At 41.5% G+C, this 21,825-nt stretch overlaps 1 protein-coding gene across 1 annotated transcript in view; it reads left to right on the plus strand.

The window, feature by feature from the left end:
* Positions 1 to 21,515, plus strand: part of ARHGEF38 (Rho guanine nucleotide exchange factor 38) — a 35,923-nt gene extending 14,408 nt beyond the window's left edge. The window contains exons 4-14 of the mRNA XM_053975788.1: positions 3,697 to 3,844; positions 6,846 to 6,863; positions 10,862 to 11,061; positions 11,560 to 11,693; positions 13,424 to 13,528; positions 14,707 to 14,829; positions 16,625 to 16,945; positions 18,708 to 18,848; positions 19,983 to 20,181; positions 20,360 to 20,619; positions 21,330 to 21,515. Of these exons, the coding sequence (XP_053831763.1) occupies positions 3,697 to 3,844; positions 6,846 to 6,863; positions 10,862 to 11,061; positions 11,560 to 11,693; positions 13,424 to 13,528; positions 14,707 to 14,829; positions 16,625 to 16,945; positions 18,708 to 18,848; positions 19,983 to 20,181; positions 20,360 to 20,619; positions 21,330 to 21,515 (1,835 nt within the window). The remainder of the gene's footprint in view (positions 1 to 3,696; positions 3,845 to 6,845; positions 6,864 to 10,861; positions 11,062 to 11,559; positions 11,694 to 13,423; positions 13,529 to 14,706; positions 14,830 to 16,624; positions 16,946 to 18,707; positions 18,849 to 19,982; positions 20,182 to 20,359; positions 20,620 to 21,329) is intronic.
* Positions 21,516 to 21,825: the final 310 nt, after the last annotated feature.

Raw genomic sequence — 21,825 nt, forward strand, 5'->3', positions numbered from 1 at the left:
AGTTTTTTTCAGCAAATAGATTGGCCCTGGGTATGTCACGACAGTCAGAAGTTCTGCAGGTCAGGTCATGAACATTAAGGCTGTGATTCACTTGACATTCTGGCACAGCTGGAGAGATTTAAGAAGTTACCAGCACACATCAGCTCTCCCATGACTGCTTTGTCTGTGCAGAGGCACCTTAGTGTGAGCTACCTTAAGGGATCAGGTGAGAATTCTGAATTTGCTTCAGTGCAAAGCCAGACAGTTTAGTTTTAAAAATTAAACAGTTCTGTTTAAAAAACTTCCAGCTGTGATTCAGAGGTCAAGAGAGGTTCTTTCTTTCCTAACCTGACCACATACCACAGGAACCACCTTATAAAAAGTTCCCCTCTTCTCTCAAATAATCGGGTAAAAATATCAGTTGCCACTTTACTAAGAAACAGGATATTAAAGCATAAGAGGCATGGGAAAAGTATTAATCCTAACACGTCTCAATCTGGTTTGCCAGGGCAACAGTTTAACGTAGTTTGATGCGTCTGTGTTGTTTGGCAGTATTTCTGTAAAAGTGCATCATGATGAGTCATACTCTTAATAAGTAATGTTCTATTCTAGCAGGAAGTGCCTTTCTCACAGCCAAGAGAATCATGCTATTAGTTCCCTGCCACATTCAGAAGTAAAGAAAAACAGTTTCATCTACCTATTAGGGATTTCTTCAGAATCAGACAAAGAACCATGAAAATGCATGGGATCATTGGTCACAGAGTCGGCTAACTTATAACAGGAAAAAGGTTGTCAAGTAAGATGTGAGACATTCTTCCGAAGGCTGAGACAAAAATAGGGAGAATAATTGCATCACTATGAGCAGTAATTTACTAGATTTATTGTCCTCTGAAAGTCCATCAAAGTAGTAATTTTGTTTTCAGGATCTTCAGTGTAAAAATTGTTGAAGCCAGTCTATAGAAAAACCACACTCATCATATTCTATCATGTTTAATGTATTTAAAAATCTTGCATTGAAGCATCTTATTTTGGAAGGCAACCCAGTCATGGTGAGGTTCAAAAAAAGTGATAATTCCCTGCTTTGAAAGCAAAGCAATGTGGTTGCTCATATTCATGTCTTATTTTAGTCTATGTTCTCCACACTTTATGCTATGTCCACATCGACAAGTGGTAATGTCCAATAGGAGCAGACTTGCAGAGTGAGAGTTTCTGCTAAGGAGATGGTATCCATACTACACATTTTAAGAGTTCTTACTTCAGCTTGGCTGAAGTAAGTAGCCTATGCCTGTGGATGGACATGCCCCTTATGGTTGGACTGCATAAGATGTGCCCTTGGAGTGTGTCTTCTGGTAATTATCATCCTCAAAGGGATCCACTTTGTGTCACTGTGACTGCTCCACCACACAGCCAAGGCCTGGGAGATAAGGACTAATGAGTGGTTGGTTTCAAACCCCATCTCCTAATCTGAGCTAAAATAGGTTAAATACCTTTTGTAGTTATTTCCTGATTTTTTTTTTCTCCTCTCTGTTCTGGATACATATTCTTCATATTCCTCTGTCTATGGAAGAATATGAAGACTTAGCTTTAGCTATTAGACTCCTTCCTCCCTCTCCTACTGCTGTCCGCACTGGAAGCACCACTGAGAGCAATAGGAAGAAAATTCACTGCTTCATTACTCAAGCCTTCCTCCCTAGGAATTTCTCTTTGAGACTGATGACCAACATACTCCAGAAGAAGCATCAAGGAGATTTGCATCTCTCGGAGTATTTTTAAAGCTGTGCCATATACAATGTGGTTTTGGTCCATAAAGCAAGCTCCCAGAGTGATATACCCAAAACTCATCTGATTTGGTCCGTACAGCTCAGAACCAAGATGGGCTTTAGGTTTTAGAAATCCACCTGCTGTTAAAAGGCCCTGTTCATGAAATCAGCACATGATTTTTCTCATCACTGAGCATCAATGGCAGTATCTGTCACTGTGGCACAATACTTCAGTGAACAGAACTTGCCCAGCACTTTCCTCCTGGAGAAGCTAATTTTCAGCCTGTAGTATATGCTGAAATGAGCTGTAAGACTACGTGACCTCACTTGAGGGCTTAGCATAATTCAGACCGTGCTAAGCACTTGGAGTTCTGCTTAATGTTAGCGAAAATTGTGAGAGCTCATGATCTCTAGAATCGGGTGCCAAGCAGGCAGGATCAAGGTTAAGGCTTGTTAAGGTTTCCCTTTAGGTTATTGGCTAATAAAGACCTGTATAGAGTTGATGGGAAAGCCAGGATGTAATGTGCATTGTTAGCCATCAGCATTAGCACTAAGCACAAGGCAGAGAAGACAGCTAAAGAGCATTTAACTATAGGATGCTGGTGCTTTTCTGACTGTGCCCTTACAGTAACTAAAATGTACTGTGGTGGTCTTAGCTCCTCATTGTTTTTTCCCTTATTTGCACCCTGAAACCAATGTGCATTAGACAGCCCAGTTAACCTTCGCTGCTAGGGGAGAAAATCCAGGGCTGTGTTACTGTGGTAACTGAATCATTTTTCACTTTAAGATGGAGCAGTTCAATGCAATGTATTATGGAACAGCACACTCCGGTCAGGATGAAACATGCAGGATGCCTGACAGCTCAGCGCTTGCTCTGTGAATGAATAGAGAGCTCCCAATTAATGCAGTGTTCAGCTTTTAACTTTAATAATCATTGCTGTAACTCAACAGGAATGTTTATAAACATCTATTTGGACTGGTTGCCACACAGATATCATTTTCAGTAAATGCCCGACAGGAGTTTTCAGCATTGCTGTTGTTTATTATGTGCATTTCCAAAGATGCTGATCAGGGGCTGCATAAGTGTGTAAGAACTGAAATAGTATCTCAGCAGAAGAGGTGAAGCATGCTGTCCCTGCTCAGATTTCTTACATACACAGAACCAGACACAAGAGTTTTAGGCTGAGAGAATTAGGCTCCAGAAGTAAATGGGAAATGAGTGTAGGACTACTTTAGTGCCTCTAAAATTCCCAACTGTTCTTTCTGGGAAAATGGTGGTGTGGAGGACTGGAAATGGAAGTGTTCTTCCTCTTCAGCTGTATATAAACCTAGATATTATATAAAAATGGCTGTAATCCATGGTGGTTTTATTTAATTAGGGGAGGGTTGGAGGTTTTTCTTCTGTCGTGTGGAGAAAATTCTCTATTCTAGGTCATAATAATTGCCATTTCAGGTTTTGCAAAACAGATAAAATTGAAATGGCTAATGGAAGATAAAGTCATTATTCCTGTTATTACTCATTTAAATTCACATTCATGAAAGAAAGTCAAAAGGAAAAGTAACAGGCTCACATTCATCCCTCCTGCCAGCCCATGACACAAAAATGGTCTCCCTTTATTAGTTAAGCTCTCCTGTGTGTTTTCCAATGAAGGGGCATTAAGCTGGGGCAGTGAATTAGGAGGCTGTGTTTGAAGGGGTGTGAGGTATAGAGATTTCATGCTTTTCCCCTGAGGGAATTTTTGTGCATTAACAGGGATATAATGGTGCCTGGCTATGACAAAGATGAGCAGCTGAGAAATACATGTAATAAATAATGCACATAAACATGCAGGATCATTTCTAAGGGAAGTAAAGTGGAAGCCAGCCTTTTTAGCTCACGGCTAATGTGGTGGAATAATAAAACTCCTTCTGAGATGCTGTTGTCTGACTTGACATGCTTTGTTTTTCTCCTTAACAGGGGAAGTGTTCTTGCAGATTAAAGGCCCACTAGAAGACACATATAAAATCTATTGCTATCACCATGATGATGCACACACCATGCTGGAATACTATGAAAAGGATGAAGAACTGAAGCAGCATTTAAGAGACTGTGTACAGTCCTTAAAGTAAGATCTTTTCAAATGATGATTTCCGTCCATAGTCAGTTGCCTGGCAGGGAACATTTTAAATGGATGTAGATGAAAGGTCCCCTGTAAATTTGGAGTTTTATAAGGCTTGCTGGGAGCTCTGGCTTATGCTGCTTTCATGAAAAGATGACAAGCCAGGGGCCATGATTAGATTTCTTTCTCTCTAAGATGGCCAAAAATAGCACAAGAAAGGTTGTTCTTTCCTTAGTTTCAGTGCCCCATACTGGCAAAAAAAGAAAAAAAAATGCTGCATCACACCATGGCCTATTAGGAACACCTTTTCCAGCTCCCAGGAAACTTGCTGTCCCCTGTCTTCAGCAAGTCTGCTCCTTGAATTGGAATAGCCTGTTACGGAGCTACACAGGTGCGCTGGCAGTTCTGGGTTGCTGCTACAAGGCCCCAGGATCTGGAGCTGCTGTGTAGTTCCCAACTCCTCATGAAGGGGATATCTGAGAGGAAACAGTGGTGGAGCAAGCTGCCAGTTCCCACCAGAGGGAGGTGCTTTGTGCCATTGGCTCCAATGCCAGTCCCTCGGGAAAATGTGTGGAGAACTGGGGATGTTGCCAAATAATGGATCCATATGTCTTCCAGCACAGCTTCCTCCTGCAGCTAATGGCAAGGACCAGCTCATCCACTCCATGGAGAGTGCTTCTCTTCCCACCCATAAATCCCCTTGCCCCTCACTTTCCTAAAAGCATCACACAGAGGTGTTAGGAGGGAACATGCTGCAGATTCAGACCAGAGGTCTGGCTCCAGCTCCAGGAATGGCCCATGGTGCACACTTGTAGGAGAGATATAAAGTTATCACAAATAAAGGAGTGTACATCAGCAACAGATATTTCAATCACACACTAGTTTGTGATTGGTCTGCAGAGATCTGTTAAGACTTAGGAGATGGGAAGTATGTCCAAGTGAAATCTGGAAAGAGTGGTGAAGGAAAATACTAATAATATTATAAGAGAAATGTTTGCCTTGAAGACAGGTTATGTTGAAAATGAAGTTTGTGCAACATGTCTGGCTACTAAATATATAACAAAATATATGTGCAGGATTCTCAATTTTTAGCTACCCTGGAAGTTGAAAGAAAAATTTTCATATAAAATCAAGCCTTCAGGCTAATGGATGGCCAGGTATTTCCCCTAAGTGGGTGTTTTGGTGCTGATGCCTACAATAATCTTTCCTGACTAATCAAGAGAAGCCGCTACTGTCATTCATTTATTCATGCTGCTGAGGCAAGGGGATATGGAAGGAAATAAAGATAAAAAATTATGTCCATGTACATCCCAGGGTTGATGTTGCCACTTGAATTTCACAGCCAGCAAGAGGTGCTCCTGTTCCTAAATCAGAGTTAGGCTTTGTGAAGAGAAAGGATATTTTGTGCTGAGCCACTGTAGCCTTTGCTAGCAGGAAGTGACAAGGACTTCTTTACAATGAAGCCTTGTTTTGTCTTATTCTTTTCTGATTAGCCTTTAAATAGGAACCAACAATAGAAGCACCGGTGTGTGTATATTATGTTGTGATTTTTCCCAGTGCCTAAAGATTGCAGTCAATTCAGGTATTAAGACCTGAAAGTGCATGCTGAGATACAGAATTGTGATCATCTAAAACTGTTTCTACCCATTGGAGAATATTTGCCCTAGGAAGAAAACTATGCAGGATTGTTACCAAATAAGTTACAGGCTGTTTTCCATTGTGAGACATAACAAATGTGGGGGCTGGTGCTGACTATCTTTGAAAAATGTTTACTTGTTAAATATTTTTTTTTTCCCTTGGAAAGAATATTGTTCCACTTTAAAACATCTTAAATGAGCTGACATTAGTAGGGGCTTCTGTTCCTCCACTGAGTAATATCTGACATGTGAAAAACAAGTTCTATATCAGGAGCAATTTGAGAGTGGCACTCCGCACATCTGTACAGACAAATCAGATTTAATTAGCTATGTTGAGATTCCTGTTCCTTTTGACTGAAGAGGAAAAAATCCATCCCAAAATGTAGGTGTCTGCACTGGAGACACGTGCAAATCCAATTTCTGTAGAGTCCCGTGTTTCAGCAGTGATTATGCAAACTGGGGATGTTGTTTGCTAGGCCTAGCCAAAAGAATGCAGCTGGTAAAAATGAAAGGATGCTGGCAACTACCTGCTCAGCTTTCAGCCTGAAGTAGCTCGGTCAACTATTACAGGGGCAGAGGGACGTCACAAGCACACAAAATACTGACAGTGCAGAAGCAATGAAAGCAGCAGCTTCCAGATGCTCAGATAGGCACTGGTGGGCCAGGAGATAAGAGTGCAGGCAATCAAAAAAGTGTGGCTGAGGATGTGATGTCAGTCAGGAAAGCCTGATGCAGAGATGGAGATGTTTGGTTCTCTTGCATTTGAGTGTATTCATACCATAAGAAAACATTCTATGCACGAGTTTGCAAACTACAATTTTAAGTCCCTGATGCTTTCGGTATATGTATCAACACCATCCTACTCCTGAGAGGTTTCAGTTGATATGTAGTCTACAAAAAACTTCACAGCTTCGTTGACTCTACACCCTAAAATGCTGAAATACATTCTTTTTCTTTTAAAAACACATTTCTGTTTAAAGAGAGTAGACAGAAATATATGTAAATTGTAAGAATGATGTTTAGTTTTACTTTTTGCATTAATGGCTTGATGTTACCTACAATTGTTTGCAGAGTGATCCAGACTTCCTTCTCTAACAGTGTGAGGACAAGGCTGGGTCTCACAGCCAAAGCCAGGTTTCTGACAATCCTTTCTCATTTGGGGCTGTCCATTCAAAAAGTTATAGGGTCAGACTCACAAGTACCCTCTGGCTGCTTTGTGCAGTTCTGCTGACACATAGCAGCCATAAACCTAAGTTAGCTTGCCAATTATGGCTACCCTGTGTCACTGAAGTGTATCTGAGAATCTCTTGGTCTGTATAAATCCTTTTAGGAGGAATCTAATGCATGTTTTGTTTTCTTCTCTTTTGCAGAAAGAGATATGAAGAAGAGTAAGTACTATGCCTTTTTTTTTACATGTAAAATAATCTTTAAATTATCTTTGATTTATCTTTAGTATGTTTAAAGCTGTACAGGTGGAAATTTTAAGAACACAAGCCTTTTGTGTCAGTATAACCTGGAGAATTTTCCAGGACATATACAGAATGCTCTGAGGTTTGCAAGAGTGTCAACAGCATAGTATCAGTCTTTGAAATCCAATTTCCTGCTACAATTCAGGCAGGCCTGCAAGTAAAGCTATTTCTGAGCTGACAACCCCTTCAGTAGCCCTATGTGAGAAGCCCACCTTAGGATCTTCTGCTGACAGTGGCTAGAAGAACGTCAGAAAAGAACAAGCTCATTGCAACTTAGCCAGAAAACTCTCCCAGCCATTGATGAATTGTGGTTAAGGTACTTCTGTGCCAAATGTGACATCTTTGAAAAGCTGTAAAGGATAATTTATCACAGCTGCAGTTTCTGAACATCCAGCATGTTGGGTTCATTGAAATGCAGCACTGCCTGTAGTTACCTGCAGTGAGAGGTCAGAGGAGGAATTGTCTGAACTGAAGAGAAAGATTACAACCCCAGACAAAGTGTTAGGAGAAAGGAGGAGCAAGTGTGGTCTGTACTGGCAGGAGAGGAACAGACCTCAAGTCAAGTCAGAGAATTTGTTAGCCAGTCAATTGCATGTTATAACTATGATCTGCACAAAATACACTTTGAAAGACTTGCATGTTGAAACTCTACTCTTGGGGGTTTCAAGCTTTTGTCTGTGATAGGAAATACTTTCTCTGCGTTTTGTTTTGATAAGGGATATTCCTGTGTACTCCTGTCCCACAAGGAGTGTGGTTCCAAGTGATACAAAATATCCAGAGGGTCACAATATGATCATGTGAGGAAGCAACACATACAGAAATCACACAACACTGGCTGTTCTGCCTTGTGTAACCCTAATAGATATGAATGTCTGGTTTTCTCCTTCAAACAGTTTCCAGTGGAATGTAGGAGACAACTCACTTTAGAGTTCAAAAGGACTCTTACAAAGCTGTGCAGAGTGCAATGAGCAGGTTTAGCTGTGGGACCCTCCCTGAGCTTGGCTACCTCACAGGCAGTTCACTCAAGAAGTCCCATCACCTGCAAATCAGAGGTTGCACAGTTGCAGCAGCCCTTGGGCAGGACTGCACCCAAAAATCTGATTACTCCTGAACTGGAAAATACAGCGTAACTCCCCCCAAATGGTCTGTGATGTTGCTGTTCCCAGACTGCTTTTCATTCAAGCACGATCAAGAAAACAATTACATAAATACCAGACAGTGCTGCCCTTTGCTAGCAGCTCAATAGGTTAAATTCTGCTTGGCTTAACAACTGTGCAGCCTCAGTGAATTCCCTGGGTTTGCTTGAGAGACTTATGGCACAGTGAATTATTTGCCCTGCATGTCTTGTAAAATAAAGCCATGCATAGCAGACCATGAAGCCCAAGATTCTGCTGCAGCCTGATTCCTGCTCACCATCTCAGAACTGGCAGCTGCAAATCACACCAGCCTCAGCCCAGCCCGTACCATGCTGGCTGTCGTGTTTGCCACTGGACCAAGCTGCCTTGTAGTGAGAGCAAATGAAACTAAATCCTGCCTCCCCTGCCTTTGTGTAGCTCACCACCACGGGCTTTTTAAACAAGTGGGAATGTGTCTGTATTAGTGACTTTGTTTTGTTGTGAGGCAGGAGGGAGGCTGTGCCGTGGAGCTCACTGCAGTTTGCCAGTACTGCAGTTTGCCAGCTGCATTCACTGCAGCACTACGGTAATCATTTGCTGTGAGATTAGTACAGTCACATGTGACTTAGGATACTTGCTAAATTCAAAATAACGTGGGGTAAAGGCTGAAGTAGCATCACAAATGAATTATCAACTTAATTTTCTGCACAATAGATGTCACAAGGCGTTACTCTCCTGCTTGAGTGGTGTGGCAAGGCCGTGTCCTGCCCAGTGGCCGGTGGGTCCTAACAGGGTGCACTGCAAATGGGACTCGTCCAGGGAGAGTGGCTATCTCAGCTAATCTTGCTGGGGAGAATTAGATGAGTCAAACTTTGTGGCATTTAGAGCCCCAGGGAGTCATTATCATATAACAAACCTGCTATCTCTCACACCATATTGCAAGACTGTGTCATGCAGATACCGAACAGAGGGCTGTTTATCACTTGGGCAGCTGTCCAAAGTGCAACTATATAAAGAGAAGACAGTTGAAGATTTTTCCATTCATGAGGCAGCTTTTATAGATTTGCATTCATAGGGCTTTTCAGAGAAAACAATAACAATTTAAGATTTTTTTTCATTATTGCTGCCAGAAGCTGAAAGAAGGAAAAACAGCTCTCTATTTAATGTAAGATACAGGGGAAATGAGGGGGATTGAAATGATGAGAATGTTTCAGGACATGAGGAAGCCTTAAAAGGCATCTACTGTTAAATTTTTTTCATGCAGAACTTTTTTACAGATAATGCCTGTTTGAGAGAGATGGTTTAAATATGCAGATGTCTCTTCTCAAAGGCATTCAAATTGTTAGTTAATTAGTCAGCAAGTAAGGATTGGCTCTTGTACTTTTTACACATATAAAAGTAGGAATGAAGGGTTTTTCCTTTTACGCTTTCTGTTGCACAAAACAATAGATGTCAGCCTGCAAAACCATTTGGCTGTTCCCTATTTTCTGTACTTCCTTCTACATTGTGTTATTTCATCTTTCCATATGCAAAAATCCTTCTTTGTCTACCCTTAACTCTTGCACAGTTAATGTCAGAAAACATTTTCTGCTCCAAAAAAGCCTTTTTGGGCATGCAAATGGAAAGCTTGCGGTGTTTTATTGCCTTCCACACTGTCACCAGCAGCTCATGTTCAGTTTCAATGGGGAGGTGTCAGGTAGCTGGTGCTGGAGCTGTGCCTGGTGTGCTGAGGAGTGTGCTGTCATGAGGGGAGGCCGTGGACATGTCTGTCCTGCTGCTGGAATCTCAGCAGTGGCTGGCCCTGGTCTTGGCCACCTGGTGTTACCCATTCTGGAAACCCATGTTTCTACCAGCCACATGAAGGTAGTGAAGGCACATGTGGTTCAGTCCTTCCCTGTTTCCTTTGAGGCTGTTGTGACAGCTCACAAACTGCACAGCCTCTCCCATTCCAGCCTGGAGAGTAAAAGCAAAGGCTTTTGTCTGGAGCAGGGAGTGAGTTCAGCTGGCTGGGGCCCAAGACCTTAGGGGGGCCTTCATGGCCTGAGCCACTTGAATGCCTGGGGATGCTGCTCTGCTGCCCCTGCCCAGCCAGTGGGGATTGAGCCTAGAGCCACAGAGCATCCCTGTGCCCATGCTGGAAGCTGGGACTGACCTGCTCTCATCCTTCTGCCACCCTGGCCAGTTGCCTGCTTTGCCTTTATGTAAAGGATCCTTCCAGCAGGTTGGATCAAGCCTGTGTGAATATCCTGTGGGTTCAACATTTCCCCAGGCCAGCTTTGGTACCCTTTGGAAGCTGAGGCATCATTAGAAATAACTGACTGGCAGGCAGCAAAGAAAAACCACAGGTGAAAGGCCGTAGAGCTTAAGGGTTACTGTGCCAAGTCAGGGGTGTTGTGAGAAGGGATGCACTGTGAACAGGCATCCCAGTTACTCACAGCATGGAGATGTTGCAGTTTTAAGCCTGAGGGCCCAGAGCAGGATGCAACAGCCTTGCTCACACGCATTTCTCAAACTTCCTGTTATTTGTTCTTCCACCTACATCTCCCTTCCTGAGTGTTGTGATGTGTGAGTTATACCATATGCACCTTTAGACTGAGTGGGATGGTTTCAGAGCTAATGTCTGCTAAGTTCTGAAAACAGAAAATTCAGAGACCTGGGGTGTATTTCTCATTGAGGGGGCAACAGGGTTTCCTTTACAACACCCCTGTTCCCTCACAGATTTATCTTATTTTTTGACTTGAGTGGTAATTGCAATTCAAGGAATTTCTAATTTTGTGACAATTATTTTGGTGTAAATTACAGAGGAAAGCCAAATCTAATGGACCTGGGATCCCTATTGATCAAACCAGTGCAACGGCTGATGAAATATCCCTTGTTACTCCGTGAGCTCTTGAACTCAACTCCTGCTTCTCACCCTGACCACGAGGCACTACAAGATGCCCTTTTTGCTATGAAAAACATTAATATGAACATCAATGAACTTAAAAGGAGAAAAGATTTAGGTAAGAAAACAGCACAGAAAGTTCTTTCTTTGTGGGTTTGAGCTGGCCATTACAAGACATATTTCAGCTCAGATATTTCACTATATAAATTTTAGCTGGTGCCACTCAAGTTGTGTAACACATTGAGTTTCAAGAGGGTAACAATGCCTTATTGTCCCTTGACCTCAGCCAACTATGTTACCTGACTGGTAACTCCAGTATGAAAATAGGGAAAGAATTCATGTTATAGTGTCTGTAATGCAGTTGCAAACACTGATAATAATTAAGATGCAGTAATAGCAATATTTTTTTTTTAGATTTGCCAGGTCAAAGCCCTAATTTCACTCTTCCCAAGGTTAGTGTTTATAATGGGGTTTTCATCCTCGAGCATTTTCACACAAGATTACCCCAAATTATATCAAAGTGTCTGCTCTCAAATGGTTTTATATTTGTGTGCCTGTCCCTGTGAAAAGTCCTGCGAATACAGACTACTGATGTAATGAAATTCTCTGTCTGCAGTGCTGAAGTATAGGAAGAATGATGATGATGAAACCCTTAAAGAAAAGTTTTCTCGACTGAATATTCACTCCATTAGCAAGAAGTCCAAGAGGGTCACCAGCCATCTGAAAATACTGACGAGAGGAGAACCTCAGGTACTTACTCATCCAACTGCAGATTTGCATTGACAGCTTCAGTTTTTCAAAACGTATTGGAAATGGAGTTTGTGGTGCTGCTTTTTTTCCTGCCTAATTTATAATGTCATTTTCTGACTGTCACAGAAGACAGGAAAGATCTTTGTGATTGAAATAGAAAATAATGTCATGTGTTCTCCACCTTTTCCTTTTTCACACAACAGTTTCTCAAACTTTTGGTCTTCAGCAGAGAGGAAGTGAGAGATAGTTCTGTGAAACTCAGCCTGAGGTCAGCATTTTGCAGATACCCTGGCAATAATTATTGTCAAGGCTGAGAACGTGTTCAGTCCATCTTGCTCATATTGTAGCATTAAGGTTTGGAATCCACCAAGGAAGATGAGCAATACCTCTAATTAGGAAAGGCCACAGGGTTTGCCTCTACAAGTGCAAAGACCTGGAAACATCAAAACTACAAAGAACTCTGTGATGAGTCTGATGGGTGTTGGGCGGCCAAAAGTAAAATCCTCCTTCATAATTTCAAAGTTATAATTCAAAATCTATCAGGATAAACATTTTCAGGAAAGCTTAAATCGAAATCTCAAAGAAAATCAATTATAAATGACCTTGAAAATTATATCCAGTGCACCTCACTGCATGAGATGGCTGATTATACAAGGTCACTTGCCTTCCTAGATGTGACTTCACAAGATACATGCCATTTTTTCCCGGTTTGTTTTTTATCAGTATTTATCCTCTTTCTCTGACCCAAATCACCCACATATTTTTTTTTCTGTCCATTTATTTATACAGTGGAAATTTTTGTATTCAGAATGTGACAGACACCAGCAAGATTATAAGATCAGAGAAAAAGGGAATTAAATTTGATTAAGAGGATATGTGATTTTTCTTTTCCTTTTTTTTTTTTTTTTTTTTCTCTTTAGAAACTTCTGGTTTATGTTTTCTTGGTTTTGCTTCTAATTAAGCTTTAAACATTTGAGGATCATTTTAGTATCAGAATGCATCTGTTAGAGATTCAGCCGTCTCTCCTGCTTAATTAGACTGAGAAAGTTCCCAACTCACGTCTTGAAACACGCTGACACCCCCACGGCAAAAGCACTAAGACGTGACTTGAGATTTCTGAAGCCCCTGCGGGAAAAGACGGGCAGAAATGACCGCGTTTTCAGGGTGTTCCCAGCCGGCATAAAGAAGTTTCCCGAGGCCATCGGCGGCTGCCGGCGTTTCCAGAGGAAAGGCTGGCACGGCTCCGGGATAACAGCTCCACCTACAGCCGGCGTGCGGGAGAGCGCCCCGGCACCGCGGGTGCGGCCCCCGCTCCGAAATATCCATCCCACCTTTTCCTCCGAAGTAGCCATCCCACCTTTTCCTCCGAAGTAGCCATCCCACCTTTTCCTCCGAAATAGCCATCCCACCTTTTCCTCGGAAATATCCATCCCACCGTTTCCTCAGTCCTTTCCTCAGGTGGGGCAACAGCACACAGGAAAATGAAGTGTTTTGTCGGTCTTGTAGTAAAGCAACTCCCTGCTCCCACAAGGATTAAAAATTAAATTCTCTGCTGTGTTGTCCAGTGGTTTTGACTTTTCTTGAATTACAGCTGGAGCTTGGGAGAATTAGGGGTTGATTTGTTTTCAAAGGGAGGAGTTCAGGGATTTTTCTAGCAGCGCTCTGGATGTTTCTTTCATTAGCCAGGCTCCTTTGGGCTGCCAAAATAACAGAGCAAATGTCTATTTTAGGTGAAAGATGGAACTTTTAATAAGGAAGAAAAGTTGTTTCAAAGTCTAGAGAAGACTGTGAAATTGTGTGTGAAGAACATTTCGCTCTGTTCGCAACATCTCCAGGTGGGTACAGGCCTTTTTGCAATCTGTGGTCACAAACTCTGTCCATAACCAGTTTTACACACATTTCTGCCACTGGCTGGGCAACACCAAATTATTTATAAGCAGGGCTGTCTACATCAGAATATTAAATAAATATGCTGTTCTGCCACTGCATTACTGAACCTATGGCAAAGAAGTTTTGAAGCCCACACTTTTGCATTTTTCCCCTGACAGAAACAGGTTCTGTGGAGACCCACAGGTGCAGAGAAGAAGGTTCTGTCTGGTGGCACAGTCAGGCCTTTCAATCTCTGTGTGAAGCTGTCACCCCCATTAGCTGCAGTGAAGCACTAACTGCTTCTATTAAAGATTGAAGAACTGAGCTGCAGCCACATGAATTAAAACATTCTAAAATACATATCCTGGATGGAAGGACTCCTTCCCTTTTCCTGTGTTTCGGTTGTGTTGAGGGCTAGCATTAGATGTACAGAGTGCTCGAGTTCTCTAAAATGTCTTTGCTTCAACCCTCCTCTCCAGAGATGAAGGTTGGTTTGTGATTTATCAACCTGCCCCTCCCATGGACTACTTGCCAGCTTTGCAGATGGCATGAGGCCTGTCCAAGTGTAAGTGTGCCCTAGCCAGGCAAGGAGGTTGTCTGGGAGATAGGCAAGATCAATAACCAGCTGGCCGGGGCTTTTGGCAAATGCACCGTGTTTGGTTCTGCAAACAGGGAAAGGCCAGGGAGCTCAGCCAATGAGGGTTGTTGCCTGGAGTGGTGCTGACTGCTCCTTATCCAAATGGATCCACACTTCATTAAAATTTAAATTTTGAGTAACTGAAATACACCAGTGTAGTCCTACTTAGTCCCCCAAAGAGACTTTTGAGGATGCATGGTAAGCTAGCTTCTTGCTGAGGAGTAGCTGAATTCCAGTGGGATATTCATTAGTTTAGGGCATAATTCTTTCAGTTGAACATTAACAGCTTGATTCTTAAGTAGTTTACATTGAAAATAGACAAAGCACAGGAAAATATTATCACCTTAAACAACCTCACAATGACTGGAAACTGCACAGCAACTGCACAGGTGTCAGAGATGGAAAATATTTCTGATTCCAGCAGTATTATTGAGTAGATGCATGAGTGAATGCAGCATATTAATATAGATTGTAATAGTTTCATCTTCCTACCATCTTTTCATTTAGGATTCTCTACATCTGGCTGCCCAGAATATAATTGGGCTTCAGGAAATCCTGCAAGATAAAGATGACGAAGTCAATGACTGTTCAGAAAAACAGACCAACACTGCAAATCTATGTGAAGACTTTGTAAGTTAATGCAATGTCCAGTATTACACAGCTATCTGTATGTCTGAGAAAACAGCTGTATGTGAGGAAGACTAAGACAGAAAAGAGGAAAAAAAAAAAAAAAAGCTTAGGAATGTGGTGGGGAGAGAGAAAGCGACATAGGAATCTTTTGGGAAAGATAATTGGGGGTTTTGGTTGAATTTCTGTAAGAACTAAGATAAAATACAATATAAATGCATTGTGTTTTCCTTAGAAGAACTAAAGCAAACCTGTCAAGCTAAATTCCTGGGTTTATACTAAAATCTTTGTGTTAAATTTGTATCACCTGAACAGTTCTCTATTTGTTTCACCTGAACTTTAGAAAAGAGCAGCAGATTGTTGCCTTGCAACTTTTCTTACCAGCACTTGCAGTTTGAGTGACTTTTGTGATTGATAGCGTGCTTATGTACTGTTAGCTCCTGGAATCACAGATCTGTAAAAATCTCAGATTTATTAACTGGAAAAAGGCCTCTCAGATCATCAAGTCCAGATATTAACACAGAGCTGTCAAATCCTTCATATAGGGAAACCATGAAAAATCCAAATATAGCATATAGTAATTAATAAATCAATTTAAAAAATAGTAATAGTTTTTCAATAGTCTTCTGCTTTCAGAATTAAAATGAACTCTATTGCCTCGCTATAATAAGATACTTAAATGTCTCTTCAAAATGGGACAGGCTGCTTATTCAAACAGCTGCTCAAGTTGGAAAAATTCAGAGATGGAGGTACATTTGACAATAATGTATACCTTCCTCTCTTATAAGATTTTTTGGAAAAAAATTCAGGCCAGAAATTCCCAGTAGCCTCTTTTTAAGAAATTAGGTCCAGCAGTTTGGAAGAATTGTTTTCTTAATGCATTAAAAATCAGTTCACTAAACACAGCCCAGTTTTTCAAGTGGAAATAAAATAGGAGCTATTTAGCCAGTGTACATCATCTTGGCCTTGGAGAGCAACTCTGAGGCTAAAATGGATCTGTCCTCACCTCTGACATGTTTTCGAGAATGCAGAAGCAGCTGCTTTTTTATTCTCACATCCAATCCAACAACTTAATTCACACAGAATGTCCAAGAGCTTTAATATGATGATGAATTTCACTCACTACAAGCCTGTGCTTTATTTGAACAAATGACTTTCAAAAATAAATTTTATTTCATGCAATATTAATCCCTTGAGACAATTAGAGACTAATGGAAAAGTCTGAGGAAGACTGGTTTTTTTACCAGGTGTCTAATTTTGTTGATTACTAGAGATAAAACCAACAAGCATAACCTAATTTAATCAAATCAAATGATTGTTTGTGTTTGCTTAAACAGGAATTGAGTTACAGCTGTTTCCAGGCGAGAAAAAAAAAAGAAAAAAAAACAGCTTTGAGAGAATTCAAGGCTGCCACTTAATAAGACCTCATTGGCTTTAGACTGTATATTGGTGTGGGCCTTCCAGCTAAGGAAATACCAATTTTATTTGATCACTCGACCAATCCTTGCTGTTTTCCCCCAGTGGCAGCTCCCTAGGAGCAGTACCTGAGGCTGCATGCTCCAAGGGACCACTGCCATTTGCAGACACTGTAAACTGAAAAACTAAGATCTAAAAAAATAACATCTCCCATTATGAACGAGATTATAAGTCATGCTGGACCCTGCTTGAAACTGCCTCTGGCAGCAGTGTTTTGTGAAGAGTGATTAACAGATTGCTTGATGGGCTGCCATCAGGCTCAACCCCTTATGGCATCTGAAGGACTGAATGAATAAGGTAATGAGAAGTTTATACTTTCCAGATGGCTCAGCTGGACAAGCTTGTCTTGACTCCTCTCTCAGCACTGCAAGCCCTGTTTCCAGGCCCTCAGAAGCTCATCCAGAAGCGCTATGACAAGTTGTTGGACTACAACAGCTACCTTCAGAGGTCAGCTGGAGAAGAGCTGGACCTGGCAAAGAAAGACTATGAGGCTCTAAATGCACAACTAGTGGAAGAACTTCAGGTATTCAACACAGCAGCCAAAAAGATTGTGCTGAACTCTCTACATTGCTTCATCACCCTCCTCAGGAATATTATGTTTGAAGCACTTCAATCAAACTCCGCTGTCGTGGTGCCTGTTCCAGTAAGTACATTAGAAACAGGTGTAGCTGTGCCTTAATTTCTCTTTTCTTCTTTCTGTATGCTTTGGCTAAAGTTATGTAGGACTTATCTACATATCTACAAAGCTACACTGATTTACTGATTTCGTGATTTTGTTTGTTCTGCTGAGCACAGTCAGATTTGAGGTTATTTTCCTTTGCAAGCTTAGTACAATTAAGTTCATAGAATCAAAATTGTTTGGTTGGAAGAGATCTTAAAGACCATCTAGTTCCAATTACCCTGCCATTAACAGGGACACCTTCCACTAGACCAGGTTGCTTAAAGCCCCATCCAACCTGACCTTTAAAGCTTCCAGGGATAAGGAACCCACAGTTTCCTTGCAGAAGCAATTTCAGTGCCTCACCAGGGTCCCAGTAAACCAGTGTAAACCTGCCCTCTTTCAGTTTAAAGCCATTCCCCCTTGTCCTGTCACTACATGCCCTTGTAAAATGTCCCTCTCCAGCTTTCCTCTTGGCCTCCTTTCCATACTGAAGGCCACAGTAAGATCACTCTGGAGTGAATTTTGAGAAACCTCTGTTCTGAACTTTTGTCAGACCTGGGCTTTCCATTGAGAATGATCCTAATGGAACTGTTCCTGCTGTTGCAGTGATAGTAATGGTAAGAATATTACAGGGACGCAAAAAGAAGGCAGCTGCTAGCATATTTTAGCATGTACCCTGACTAGCCCAGAAAACACAGGAAATTATAAGAAAGTACATGAATGCCTCCTTTGCTGCTAGACTGCAGAGTCACAGATGACTGCAAAAGAGAAACAAGTTAGGAGATCCAATGAAATAGTTTTTATGAAAATCAAGTTGCTTTAAACCCCAAATATGATGTTGAAACTCCTGCAGATATCTCTTGGCAATAATGAATAGCCTCGCCTGGAGGACTTGAACCTCCTGAGAAACACAGCTGCAACAATGCCTTCCACACATACTAATCCACTCATCTGAACAGAAGCAAGGCTGCTTGAGAAACACACTCTTGTAAGGCAATTCTGGAGTATTCCTTTCCATCAAGGCTGGAACAGAGCACATTATAGTAAGGGGCAGCTGAAAAATTAAGCAAACAAGCTATGGTGTTTAATGGGAAAATGAAGGCTTTTTCTGCATGAAGAAATCTCATCCCTGTAATTTGATATTTTCATGTGTTGAAAGCTGTTGTATTGGCTATTGTTTTCTGTGAGGTTCTGGCTATGAAATTACCTTATTTTTCTTTTTTTTTCCTGTTTACATCAGCAAATGCTTTTGGTATTACACGTAGATGTAAAGCACTTATCCAGTGCCGCAGACAGAGACTCAGTTATCCAACAATTCTTAACCTGTTGGCAGCTCTCAGTTGCACAAACACACAGCTGTGGGGTAAACTACTCCAAGCCTTGCAGCACATTGGCCACTCTGACAGCTGCTGAGATGCCCATTTGCATCTGAAAGCAGGTGGCTTAGTAGCATAAATGCAAGGCTCTTCATTTTCATCACCATTTAGAATATTTTTAATGATTTAACTTCAATTGCTATGTCTTTTAAATGTAATAGCATCTATTAGAAACTTTCTTTAAGTAAAGACCTTTCTTCTCTTTACATCTCATATGTAGAAAGTGCACTGCTTATGGGCTCTGCAGAAAATAGGCATAACTTGTCAGATTTCCTGACTCCTAGCACTCAGCAAATTAAATTAAATCTGCTCTCTCCAATCTCCCTACCATTTTGTACATGAGATCTAACCCACATTTGTGTTTGCAGCTGTCCTCCTCAAGCATCTGTGAAGTGCAGAATCAATTGATAGAGGAGATTCACAAGCTGAATTTTGTAAAAGAAAACAGCAGTGCAATCTTTATTGAGAGAAAATTGAGCCTGGAAAAAAAGAAACCTGTTCCTTCTCCGGTGAGTTCCATACATCCAAATTGTCTATGAACCATCCTGTTTTGATCACTTTTGAAACAAATCAATTTTTATGCCACCTAAAGGTTTGGGCTTTGTCTCTCCACTGTGACGCTGAATCAGGTTATTGGAGTGAAGTTTTCATTGACCACTAACTTCTGAAGATTTTTCACTTTTTTTCATGTTAATATCTTGAAACTCCACTTGAAATTACCTCTGATTGCCCTTAGGCCCTTAAGCACATGGTAAGGCTAAGGTATACTTTAGTACCTTCTTTTGTTAAATATTCTTATGGTGCATCTTAGTCTTCTAATTCAGAAATTTTTTTTCCTAGCTCTGGTTACGTGTACTGGTGTTCACACATACATACACAAACATACAAACCCACAGCAGAAGATTCAGAAAATCCACCAGGAAATCTGTGTTCCAAATCTTATCAGCTATTTCTGAAGGTTTTAGGAGTCTAGTTTACAGAAAAATAAGGACTTGGGTGCAGGTTTATAGGAGAAGCTGGGGCAGTTGTAGAATTCCTTTCACCATCAGTGAAGGCACAGGTACTTTTGCTTTTTGGTATGTTAAGATCCCATTGATGTCCAGCACCCCCCTCCCTGTCCTCTAACCAAACCCTTGGTTTGATGGCATCTTGCCCTCATTTAGAGCAGTAATTTCACACAAAAAGCAGCCAGTTTGGGTACCACTGATTTTTTTGCCTAAAGCCTTATCATGGAAATTGTTATGTGGCCTTAGCTCACCTAAGCCCATTTTTGGATTATGCTTTTTTTTGTGATATTACATGGGAATACAAAGGTCATAGCTACAGAAAACCAATTAAGCAGGAGAGAGTTCACATACAGAACACCACCTCTTTGAGAGCAGAGGACAGACTAAGAGGTCTTTAATTAGTGAAATTCCTACATTTCTTTAAAATCTGCCCTTTACTGCTCACCTGTTAATATAGCAATAATATAGTGGGACAGGTTCTTCCTGCATATGCAGAGGAGATTTGGTCCCGGTGTAAGTAACTCCTTGGTCTGTGTGTAAAAACGCTGGGTCACTTGCCACATGCAGCACACACAGATTTTTATCTGGAAATGGTCTCAGCATTACTGAGGACAAATATAATTTGTTTGTTTCCAGCTGGAGTCCCCACGCCAAACAGAGGAGCACAGGTCCAAGCTGCTGTCCACGTACAGCACCGAGTCGCTGTACCAGGCTAAGCGCAAGTGCAACGCCGCGCAGGAATTCGATATTGACTTGCATGAAGGAGAACTGGTGGCTGTTGTGGAGCAAAAGGACCCCTTTGGAAGCACAAGCAGATGGCTTGTTGACACAGGAAGTAAGTTCTCTGCACAAATATCCCAATAACAGCTTCCCTTTGGGATATTGATTTCTTTTCATTCTGGCCCCATCTGTTTGCCTATGTCATACTGACAGCTGCATAAAATGGTTGGTTATGAAATGATTTTACCAGCATTTTGCTGTTTATTTTTCTGTCCCTTTATTCTGGTTTCTAGTCCTCACAGGGTATGTGTATTCCTCCTTCCTGAGGCCTTACAATCCAGCCAAAGCACAGAAGGATGTAGCAGAAAATGGCTTTGGTGATGATGATTTTGATGACATCAGCCTCTTTGTCTCTTCACGGCCCCCTACTGACAGCAGCACAAAGAGTCCAGGGTACAAGAAGAGTGACAGCACCTCACCTTTTCACTTCTGTGAAAATCCTGTAATTAATGGCACGGGGACTGGTGCTCTTCAGGGTATGGATGATCAGCAGGTAAGTGTGATACACACTGTGCCTGTCTTGTTGTTCCTATTTAAAATCTGAAATTATACTGTTAGTAATTTAAATGGTTTCCTTACACACCAGAAAAGAGTGGCACCAATCTGCCAGTGTGACACAGGAATTTGTTATTCTCTACTCTTAAATATCTGTGAGGTAGGAAAAGAGAATCAGTTAAATTGTGAATTACAGTCCCGTGTCACAGAAGACACTCTTGCATCATCCCACTCCATGTATGCCTCAAGGTTCTCATATGGAGCAGGAACTTGCAAAATAGCTCAGTTCAGGGAGTTTTCCAACTTACTGGTGACAAGAAAGCTGTGACAAGAATGCTGATCAGCAAGGCACAGAAGTGACCTGTGTGCCACATTTGAGCACAGGAGCTTTAGGAGAGGTGATTCTCTGTGAGGAAACCTTGCTGAAAAATTCTTCATCCAATCCATGACCACTTGGTGTGAACTGAAAACCTTATCAGTGTTGTAAGGTGAGGAGGTCTTGGACATTGATTTGTTTGTCATGCAGATGCTTCAATTTTACTTTTTATTTGGCCCTGTCTATAAATTTCAAGCCATGGAGTTGAATGCTGGTTTGTACATGTTATGATGTTTCTGTATACAGAACTCCTACTGACACACAGCTACACAAGTAACATGTGGCTACACTTTTCAATTCTGATTTTTGTTTATATGGCTTTCCTTTTTCAGATCTTCTATGCTGTTTATGCATTTCAAGCTAGAAGTGATCAAGAACTCAGCCTTCAGGAGTACCAGAGGGTGAGGATACTTCGGTTTTCTGATCTGAGTGGCAATAAGGAATGGTGGCTAGCTGAAGCAAAAGGTCAGAAGGGATATGTACCATCTAATTATCTAGGGAAGATGACATATGCTTAGGAGGGGAAGGTCCTGTTGAGCCAGACTCTCTGAAGCAGATGGAATAAACAGCTGTTAGGTTTGCTGCAAGCAAAGCAAGCTCACAAGTGATTGACAGAAGCCATGGTATCCAGCACACAGATGATACTGAGAACCTCCATTCTCCAAAAGCCATCACCTTGTCAAGACCTGAGGGAGGAAACATTTAACAGGAAGACTGATTCTGATTAACGTGCTGAAGAGCTTGCTTTTCTATTACCCCATAATTTTCTCTTTTGTCAAAGAGTCGTACATCAAGACTCAACCTACAAGTACAAATCACAGATGAAAT

Source organism: Vidua macroura, chromosome 4 (genome assembly GCF_024509145.1).
Source record: "Vidua macroura isolate BioBank_ID:100142 chromosome 4, ASM2450914v1, whole genome shotgun sequence".
Lineage (NCBI taxonomy): Eukaryota > Metazoa > Chordata > Aves > Passeriformes > Viduidae > Vidua > Vidua macroura.